The 10,326-nt window shown below is 40.4% G+C and overlaps 1 protein-coding gene across 1 annotated transcript; it reads right to left on the bottom strand.

Annotated features, from left to right (window-relative positions):
* Positions 1 to 6,250: 6,250 nt before the first annotated feature.
* Positions 6,251 to 7,361, bottom strand: LOC149945957 (uncharacterized). Its single transcript, XM_090170674.1, has 2 exons — positions 7,027 to 7,361; positions 6,251 to 6,957 (listed from the first exon to the last, which is right to left on the bottom strand). Exons 1-2 carry the CDS (start codon positions 7,043 to 7,045, stop codon positions 6,251 to 6,253), a joined length of 726 nt encoding a protein of 241 aa, XP_090026800.1. The 5' UTR covers positions 7,046 to 7,361.
* Between the last annotated feature and the right edge of the window lie 2,965 nt (positions 7,362 to 10,326).

The raw sequence follows: 10,326 nt of genomic DNA, 5'->3' as shown, positions 1-10,326 counted from the left end.
GTTGTGCTCCCAGGAACCGAGTCCAGTGGCGTAGCTGATGGTCCGCAGGGCCCGCGGTGCGGGGGGGGCCTCGAGCTTCAGGGGCCTCGAGCTTCGGTGGGGGGCCCCGCTAACCATGAAAAAAATTAAAAAGGGGGGCCTCATAGAGATTTTTGCGGGGGGGCCTCTGAGTTTTCAGCTACGCCACTGACCGAGTCTGTCTGGCACCCAGTTCCCTCGGGTGTCCCACAAGGGTCTGTCCTCGATCCTCTGCTTTTTACCATCTACGTCAACGATGTCGGCACAGGGGTTGTCTCTCGGCTCTCCATCTACGCTGACGATGTGGCCCTGTCAAAGGCGATTGGGGTGCCAGCCGATCACTTTAAGCTACAAGGTAATCTCGACCAAATTATAACTTGGAGCGCCCGCTGGAAGCTTCAACTTAACCCCAATAAGTGTAAGGTGTTTTCCCTCCACCGCCCGGGCTCTTAGCCTCACGCCTATCGCTACCACCTCTCTGGGGAGGCTCTTGAGCACGTCAAGACATTCAAATACCTTGGAGTCACCGTCACTTTTACGCTTTCTTGGGATTCTCACATCTCGAGGATCGTTCCCCAAGCGCATCGTGCCCTTGGATTTCCCCGGTGTCACCTGCACGGTTGTTCCTTCCCCACGAAAGCCTCCGCCATCAAGACTCATGTGACTCCAATCCTGGACTACTGTTCGTCCGTGTGGTCTCCTCACACGGCAGCATCAATCCGCAAGATTGAAATGGTTCAGCGGAAGGCTTTCGATTCGCTATGTCTATTGGCTACTCGTGGGACGTCAGCATAACTCAGGTCCTCCACAACGGCCACTGGCCCTCCCTCCGGTTTGCGTCGGCGAGTAAAACGCCTCGTGACGGTCCACACTATCGTCCATAAAACTCACGGTGCTTTATCTCCTCTCTCCCACTCCATTTCGGGCTGGGCTCGATCCCCTCGTGGCGTTCGGCGTGGACCGCACTACGTTCTTTCTTTCATGAGGACTTCAACTCGACGGCACTCTTTCGTTCCTTCGTCGCTGAAGGAACGGAATGCCCTTCCGGACCACCTCAAATGCAATGTGGACCGCTCAAAGTTCGCCCGCGAGCTAAACGCTTATTTAACCTGATCTCATTATCCTGTGTAAATTTCCCTGTATATACTCTTTGATCTAATTGTTTTATAAATTTACCTTGCAAACTACTGTACAGCTCTCTGGCGTGATGGGCATCGCCTTTGCCGGAATAAAGTACTTTAGAACTTTAGAACTTTAGATAGACTAGTTTAGCCAGCTGTAGCTAGGAGCTGTGTTTGTTGCTCCTAGACTACGCGATGAAGCAATATCTACACTCCTACAAATTCGGTACACATTTTGTGCGGCAGGCTTAACCCATCTAATTTCTAAAATAATACTTGTTAATTTCACAATGCCTATTATACGCAGTCAAGAATGAATTAATGTTATCTGAGAATACGCCTGAGACTGGAAGGTGCGCACTGTCTCTCCCCCTTAGCCGTGAAAACTAAATGAAATATAATCGATTTATTTTAAGGATAAAGAATAAAAAACTATTAAATAACTCTCACCGCCACCTAAGAAAACCCAATGTCCGCACCATGATTTTTTTCCAAATAACATCGGATAACTTCCAAACGACAAGTGTTAGCTAAGTCTAGATTCTACGTAGAGCAATATGCAGAGAAATGTTTAGTCATTTGGCCAGTATCTGCTTTTGAGTAAGTACTGCTCGGACAGTCCCAAACGATCCGAAAACCTGTTCTCCAGAGCGAATAGATTGCGTCCGAACTCTCCGAAAATTCTACATCCGGCGAATAGTCTGCGTCGGGACAGTCCGAACGGTTCAGGACTGGCGAATAGTTTTCACCTAGTGTATAGCTGTAAATTTATAGACCATCATAAACTTGGTCTAGGGACATAGGTGTTCCGTTTCAGGATTAATTCTTGCAAACCTAATTTCGAGCTAGAGTTTTTTAATGGAGATCTAAGACAAAACTATTCGCCAGGAATGGCGTGACCCTGCTAAGGGATATTCATTTAAAACACTCGTCGTCAAGGCTATCAATAAAATAAACACACGTCGTCTGCTTAGAGGACCCCCAGCTCGGTCGTGCATTAATATATTCATAGATCCTCATTCTACCATTATCATAGTACGTTTGAGATTGTTGATTATGAGGTCACCACTTACTTCCCCTTTTTAATGACGTCACAAACCCGCGAATTTGAATTCAATTTAAAAGAGTTATCTCAAATGGTTCGTTTTTAGAGCATTTTGTTTACATCAAAATGTTAGAGATTGTTTGGCACAAGTAAGCCAAATGTTTTCTATAAAATACTGGAGGTCACGTGTAAATGCTATTGTTATTGAAGATAGAGGGCGCGCACTCGACTGGATAATGATTTTGATGTCCACGTGCGAAAGGGGCGTGTCAATAAAGTATTATAAAGCTTACTGTAAGCCCTTAACGTAGAGAAAAATATTTTATTCTTTAAATTATTTATAGTTTTATTTTATGGAAAAACCTATTGAAACAAAATGTTATTTCAAAAGATAATAGTTGATGTTATAAAATGTCTTTACGCTTGCCCAACTTGTTAAAATGTTGCCCTGGAATAGTTCAGCCAATGCCTAAGAATGAGTTCATAAGCTTTTTAGTGGGAGAGAAAACGGATCCACAGCTGAAGCGGGGAGGCAACATTTCAACAAGATGGCCAAGTTTATTTTATAAAAAGAACTATTCTATAATATAAAAAAGTGATTCTTTTTAAAAACTATGTTTTCTAGAAAGTTGAAATTTGTATTGTACATATTACGTGCCGGGGGAGACTTTCTACCAAAATTGCATCTAAATCAAAAAATATTTTCACGTTTTTTGAAAATTTAAATTTTAACCGCTAGGTGCTATAAGAAAATTGTCAAAGAGAAAATTGTAGAGCGTCACCGAAAACGTACAAATAGCGGGGAGCGAAAAAAATAGACGTCTTTATCACTGACAAAATATGACTTGAAAAAGTGACAAGTTGAGCAAGCTAAAATAACGTTTTTTGAATACCATTGGGAGAGTAGTGTAACTTTATGAAAGTCAGAAATATGTTAATCTGGTGTTTAATGCAATAAACACCGCTGACAAATCGAGGAGACAATGGCGACGAAATTAAATTAACAAATTAAATTAATAATGGCCATTTAAATTACGTAAGATCTGGCGACCTTGCTGGCCAATGTGCCGAACTGTTTCACCCTATTCATCGTTTTGAAGTACAGTATTTCACATTTCGGGGGTCATGAGGCGTAGCACTCTTTATGAAACCACAATCTGGCTCATTTAGCTATTGACTTTTCCTATTAGTTTTTTTAATCTAATAGGCCTGTGTTTGCATCTAGTCGTATTCGAAACCTATTTTAACCCTAATAGGCGAGAAGATAAATAGACCACAGGTTTAAAGGTCAGTAAAAACCTTAAATTTATTTAGTATTTAAATAACTGTAATACAAACTGCGTAACATTATTGTCGTAATCAATCTTAACAATCATGCCTCATTATTCCAGAGCTATTCGTACGGAACTAGTGGCCATTTACTACGCGGAAGGTGGAAGAAATCTACGACGAGTGAGTGAGATCTTTGAGCAACGACATCCAGAGAGAAGACCATTCATAATTACTGTAAGGCGAGCTGTAAATGACTTTCACCAGTATGGTAACGTAAAACCTCGATTTCGTGGGCCTTGTCAGCGGGATTTGGACTTTGAAAACACCGTTTTAGCCTATTTTGCCCCATACCCACGTAGTAGTTGTGCCGCGGCGAGTGAGGGTTTGGCTTGCAGTAAAACTCGCATTTGGGAAATTTTACATAGGCATTAGTACCATCCTTACAGAGCAACGCTTCATCACGGTTTACGAGATGGAGACGCTCAAATACGGCTGGATTTTTGCAACTGGCTGCTAAATTCCGTGCACGACGACCCAAAATTCCTCCGCAACATGCTATTCTCGGACGAATCCTCGTTTGCAAGGAACGGCCCTTACAATCACCAAAATAATCATGTTTGGGAAGACACAAATCCACACTGGGGATAGGAACACCGTCACCAATTTCAATTTGGGCGCTTGAATGTTGGGATTGGTCGTGTTGGAAACCGGTTAATTGGTCCAGTATTCTTACCGCAAAATCTAAATGGCCAGAGTTATTAAGATTTCTTGAGAAATGAGCTTGATCAACAACTTGATGAACTGCCGTTGGCGCAACGAGCAAGACTGTGGTTTCAGCAAGATGGTGCCCCGCCCCATTACCACAGAGCCGTGAGAGATTACTTTAACAACGAATTTCCACAACAATGGATAGGGAGAAACGGTCCCGTACATTGGCCAGCAAGGTCGCCCGATCCGACTCCGTTGGACTTCTTTCTTTGGGGCTTCGTCAAGGACCAGGTGTACGCCACTCCGGTTGAGACCCTTGAAGAGCTGCGCCAATGAATTGTAAGCGCTTGCCGGGAAGTAACCCCGGAAATGATTCAAGCCGCCTTCGATAATATGATTGTTCGCGCCCAAGCCTGCATGGCAGCCGAAGTTGGTATTTTCGAAACGTACTCATAAATTTTGTTTGTTTCAAAAAATTCACATTTTTCATCCTACGAAATTAAATCGTGTAATACCTTCTTCGCCATTGTCTCCTCGATTTTTCAGCGGTGTTTATTGCATTAAACACCAGATTTACAAATTTCTGACCTTCATAAAGTTACACTTCTCTCCCAATGGAATTCAAAAAAGTTATTTTAGCTTGCCCAACTTGTCACTTTTTCAAGTACGTTTTCGGTGACGCTCTACAATTTTCTCATTGACAATTTTCTTATAGCACCTAGTGGTTAAAACTTAAATTTTCAAAAAACGTGAAATTTTTTTTGATTTAGATGCAATTTTGGTAGAAAGTGTCTCCCGGCACGTATTATATACAGTACAAATTTCAACTTTCTAGAATACATAGTTTTTAAAAAGAATCACTTTTTCGAGCAAAAAAACCACCCTGTATAATAATAGTTATTTAATAAAAAATTGATTGAATTTAAAATTGCTCATAAAGATATTTCTCGAATTATTTAGAAAATCTCTTTCACTTATGGTTTTCATTTGGTTTTAAGAAAACACTTTGCAATATTACTTTTTGGTGTGGGCAGATCAGGTTTGCACTCTGATAAACTTGAGCAAGATGATGTTAAATTTTCCCAAAAGGAATCTGATGCGAAATTGAAATGTATGTATTACTCGTAACAAACAAACCTTTGAAGTTGTTGAAAAAATAATTTTATTCTGTCAACACGATCCTTTTTAACTCAATTTACGGTGAGTTAGCTAATAATTATTTTTTTAGCCATATAACTTTACCAAATATAGATGGCGCTACCGCCTAATTATAATTATGAATTTCGTACAGTCCTATCAGAACAGGTCCCATGTAACCATGGCAACCGAAATCGTAATTGAAATTCTAGCAGTATTATTCCGAATTCAATGATCAGAACCAACACACGTGAAGTCATGCCAATCTTCACTCGGCTTTTTCTGATCACTTCCATGTGCAATATTGGCTTAGAAATCGTCTCAGTTCTTGATTTGAACCCGAGGTCCATTCGCAATATCGTTTAAAGTACCGAGACCGATGTTGCAGCAGAAGGATGAACTATACGTGGGGGAGTGTTTTGTTCTGAACTAATGGATTATTTCCAACTTATATTTGCCTTATGAAATGAAGGTCCATGGCTCCACGAAAAGCGATTTTGGGTAGTGGCAACTTAAGAGGAGTATGCCCATCCGGTGATTGAGAATTTCATTCTCAATCACCGGAAGGACACAAAGAGCTTGGCTCCCGCCGTTCACCCGCGCCTCTCCCGTTCCTCCCCCACCCGCGCCTCTCCCCCCATCTCAATCACCAGAATTTCTAATCACCAGATTCTCCCGTTCACGGGTTGCTTTCCCCCAACCCCCATTCACTGGATACTTTATCTCTCGTTCACCAGCTCCTTTCCCCCATTGCTTTCACCCCTTCTAATCACCAGTTGCTTTCCCCCATCCCCATTCTCCAGAATTTGTTTTCCTCGTGCAGATATCTGGAGATTAGATTTTTACCCGTTTGCTTATCGCTTCAGAACTCCTTAATTTCTAATCTCTAGGCAATAATAACAAGTTATTTTGAATTTAATTAATTTTTTATTTTATTTTAGAACTTTGTTTACATGTTAGTAGGTACTATCAGATATTCCATTAGATGGTTATCTTGTGCATTACACAATGAAAACAAATTAAAGTAGCTAAGTTTACAGGTTAATTGATTATCTACGAGTAAATTAGTAAAATCTTGTAGTACTTCCGAGGGTGATTTAAAACAGCCAAAATAAGATTTTACTTGATGGTACGAATTAAATTGATCTGGGTACAAAAATAAACCCTCGAAAGGTTTTCCATATAATAATTCGTGAATTTTTTTAAGGTTTTTAACAATAGCTAAGTACATGCATTCGATAACATTTTTATGTTCGTTTAAAAGATTTATTTGAAACCGAATAAAATCAATTTTTTTTTGGAACTCACCGATTTCGCGAGCTCCCAGATCCAGAACATGACCGTAGGCAGAGTTCAATTTGATGTTGTTGGTAGTGGCGACGACGGATACGTTGTTGTCGTGATAGTCGATGATGTTGTGGGTTAGAGACGATGCTCCGGTTTGCGTAGCGGCGAAAAGCTCTCCCCAAAGAGAGAGTAGATTGGTGAAAGCTTCGGAGGTCAGGAACAGAATATTTTCGTTCGATTTTTTGAAGAAGAGAACTTGTAATTTTGATCCGTCGAAACCAAAAGAAATGTAGACTGATCCTCCTAACGTGATTTTTATGTTGATACGTCTTTCTTGGCCCCTGCGTTTGGATACGGTATGCGTCTCGGCTATAGAAAATGAAAATGTTAAGCCTTTGTCTATTGAAATAGTAATAGTATTAATAAAATAATGCTTACCAATAGATCGTTTTTCCATGTTTACGGTAGATGAGGAGAGCAAAGCGTATGCACTTCTTTTCAGTTCAGCGTCTCAGAGAGAAATGACGCATGGGAGATTAATCAGTTCCTATCTTGTTGAGATTAATTCATCACGTGATCTAAACTTCAAATAACCCTCAAATTCTATCGGCTCTCTCTCTCTCTGAGATAACAGTTCTAGACACTCGAAATTAAACCGTCCCGTGCTCGAAACTGCCTCTAATTATTCCCATTGACGTCACATATTAATCCACTTGGAAGAAGAAAAAAACCCATTGTAGTTTCCTCTCGAGAGCTTGTGATGCAATCATATCCTAGAAAACAATACAATTAATAGAAATTAACATAAAATTAGTATACTTTTAATACCATTTTGTGAACTACAGTGAAAAAAGTTACAATTTTACGGTAGAAACGTTTTCAAAATACCACAAAATGAACTCAAATAAGAAAATTGTAATTAAAATAATCACTACGGCTATAATTTTAGAAGGTTGTTTCAGGACGGTGATTATGGCAGATGTTTGTACTTCAGTGTCCATATCGGAAATGAAGTTAAATGGAATATTTTGCGTAAATAAGTATAAATTTTAGCATAACCCTAATATATTCTCGAGAACTGAACAAGTTCTTTGGGAATAAGAGATAAGCTTACCATCTTCCCCTAGGCCCTATATAAGGGGGGTGCCTGAACCGGGGGAACGTCACTCTATTGTTGTTCTTTGTGCGTCTAGTACCAGGATTTTTGAAGCGCGCTCTCTCTCTCTACGTAAGTTTATTTTGATTTTTTTTTATCGTAATTTTTTTGAATAAGGTTTAAGTAAATCGGCATTAAAATGAAAGGTGTACAATACCCAGAAATTAATTTAGTTGATACCCCGGAAATGATTATAATCGACTCCCCTGAATTGATTGATATAACTGATAACGAGCTCCCGGAAGTACCCATAGTAACTTTACCCGATTCTCCAGAAATGGAAATAATAGATTTAACTGATACCCAAGACCCTACCCTTTCCTTAACTACAGTAACTGATTCGCAATTGGAACGTTTAAAAGAAATGACAATGGTACGAGATTATCTTAGAGAATATCAACTAACCCATCAAATCTGTTCGCCCCCTATCGATAATTTACCTTCACCCCTTTTAAGATCTAGTTCTATTCCACCTGACGAAGTACGTTTTTCGCCCTCGTATACGCCTATGGATGCTCCCTCACCCTTTCTAGAATCAGATGACACATGCCACTCTTTATCTTTGGAAGATAATTTTATCATGTCGTCCCTCAGTACGGACAGCATTCAGCGCTTAGCTGAGAACGTACAAGTTGCCCGACGGGACGCTGAGGAACTTGCAGCCGCAGCCGCAAGGGCAGCCGAAATGTTCGAGGAAGCTAAAGCGTTGTTAGCTGCTCGTACGGCTAGTAGTAGTAGTAGTAGTAGGCCACCTCATAATATTTCCCCTCAGCGTAATAATGACCCTATAGCGGTCGCAGGCCCCTCACGAGCTCCGCAGTATTCACCTCCATCGTCTCAGACTGCTGAGAAAAACGCGAACCCCGAGAACGCAAATTTGGCTGCCCCCACTTCGTCTCCTCCTCCTCAAGTTGGAGGTGGGTTGGTTGACGTTCCAATAACGCCTCCGTCCTTTCCTAATTTACCAGGTTCTGTTAAAATATTGAATAATAATATCCAAAATTTCCCAAATTTTGGACTAATGGGACGGACTTTAAATGTCCGGTTAGAAAATAATATAGAAAATGGTATTTATATATTGATGGAAACCCTATTGGAGGACTGTTTGCCTTCAGATATGGTTTCGGTTTCATTCGTGAACGTCACTAACCCCGGTTTTCAAATTAACGTCAGTTTCCGGCGTCGGGACCAATTAGACTTGCAATGGTTGATGACGTATATCGATGAAAAAAGCTATAGATCCGAGAACGATGGTAGTTTTTTTGAAGGAATAGTTACGGTTACGTTTAATCGAGTCAGATTACCGCAAGGAGGAACTAGATCAGTTAGCTTAGGGATTTCCCTTGAAAAAGAGTTTTCTTTTTATAAACATTGCACGATAACGATAAATAACCAGGATAAAATTTGTTTAGCACGCGCTCTTGTAGTAGCCATAGCTCATAGAGAATACATGGAAAATAAAAATGATGGAGAACTTAAAAGAAAATATACTACTATAAGACAGTGTAGAGGAAAAAATATTGAAATGCTATTACAGACCCGCGAAGCTAGGACCCTTTTGGCATATTCTGCATTAACAGACGAAGAATGCGCGGGTCCGGACGCTTTAACTCGGTTCCAAGAAATCTTGCCCGAATACAGTATTATCGTTTTTCGATTACGCGATCCCGTACCCTTAGTTATTTTCGGCGACGTCAAAGAAGAGAGGGAACTAGAAGGGCCTCTCCGCAAACGTCTTTATCTTCTAAATATTCACTCACATTTCAACGTAATTACTAACCCTAAACCCCTTTTCGCGTTTAATTACTTTTGCGAAAAATGTTTAGTAGGTTTTAATAATCTCAGTGAGCATAAATGCCTTCTTTTCTGTCACGCTTGTTGTAGAAAACAAGATTGCAGGAAGGACGTAGATAAAATAACTTGCCAAACATGTTTAAGAGTTTTCCCTAATCAAAATTGTTACGATTACCATTTATCAGGACCCGACCCCTTATGTAATAAAATTTACGTTTGTGATCTTTGCGGAAAATTTATCAGTATGTTTAAGCGTAAGGCAGTACACGTTTGTGGAGAGATCTATTGTCTTTCGTGTAGTGATTTTAACCCCGCAGGTCATCTATGTTACATGCAACCTTTAAAGACCGTCCGTAAAGATTCTGCCGATAAAACTACTCGTTCTCGAATAAATAGCAATAATAAACGGGTCCACGACTCCGACAATGAACAATCACCACTGACCAAGAGAAGTACTCCAAAAACGGAAGTCTTTGTTTTTTATGACTTGGAATGTAAACAAACAAATCGTACTGACGCCAATGCTTTGATTCACGAACCAATTTTATGCGTTTCGCAAAAAGCGTGTAAATTCTGTTTCGAAGAAAAAGATAGTCAGTACGCATGCGCTAAATGCGGTAGTGGTCCTCGGGAGAAAATATTTATCTCAAAAGACCCCGTCGGCGACTTTCTAGAGTATCTTCGTACGCTTAACAGAGTGGCTGATAAGATAATATGTATTGCCCATAACGCTAAAGGTTACGACGCGCAATTTATAGTACGTAAAATGATCGATTTAAAGTGGACCC

Source organism: Leiobunum rupestre, chromosome 4 (genome assembly GCF_980474605.1).
Source record: "Leiobunum rupestre chromosome 4, qqLeiRupe1.1.hap1, whole genome shotgun sequence".
Taxonomy (NCBI): Eukaryota; Metazoa; Arthropoda; class Arachnida; order Opiliones; family Sclerosomatidae; genus Leiobunum; species Leiobunum rupestre.
Note: the sequence above shows the minus strand (reverse complement) of the source record. Positions and strands in the feature narration are given on the sequence as shown.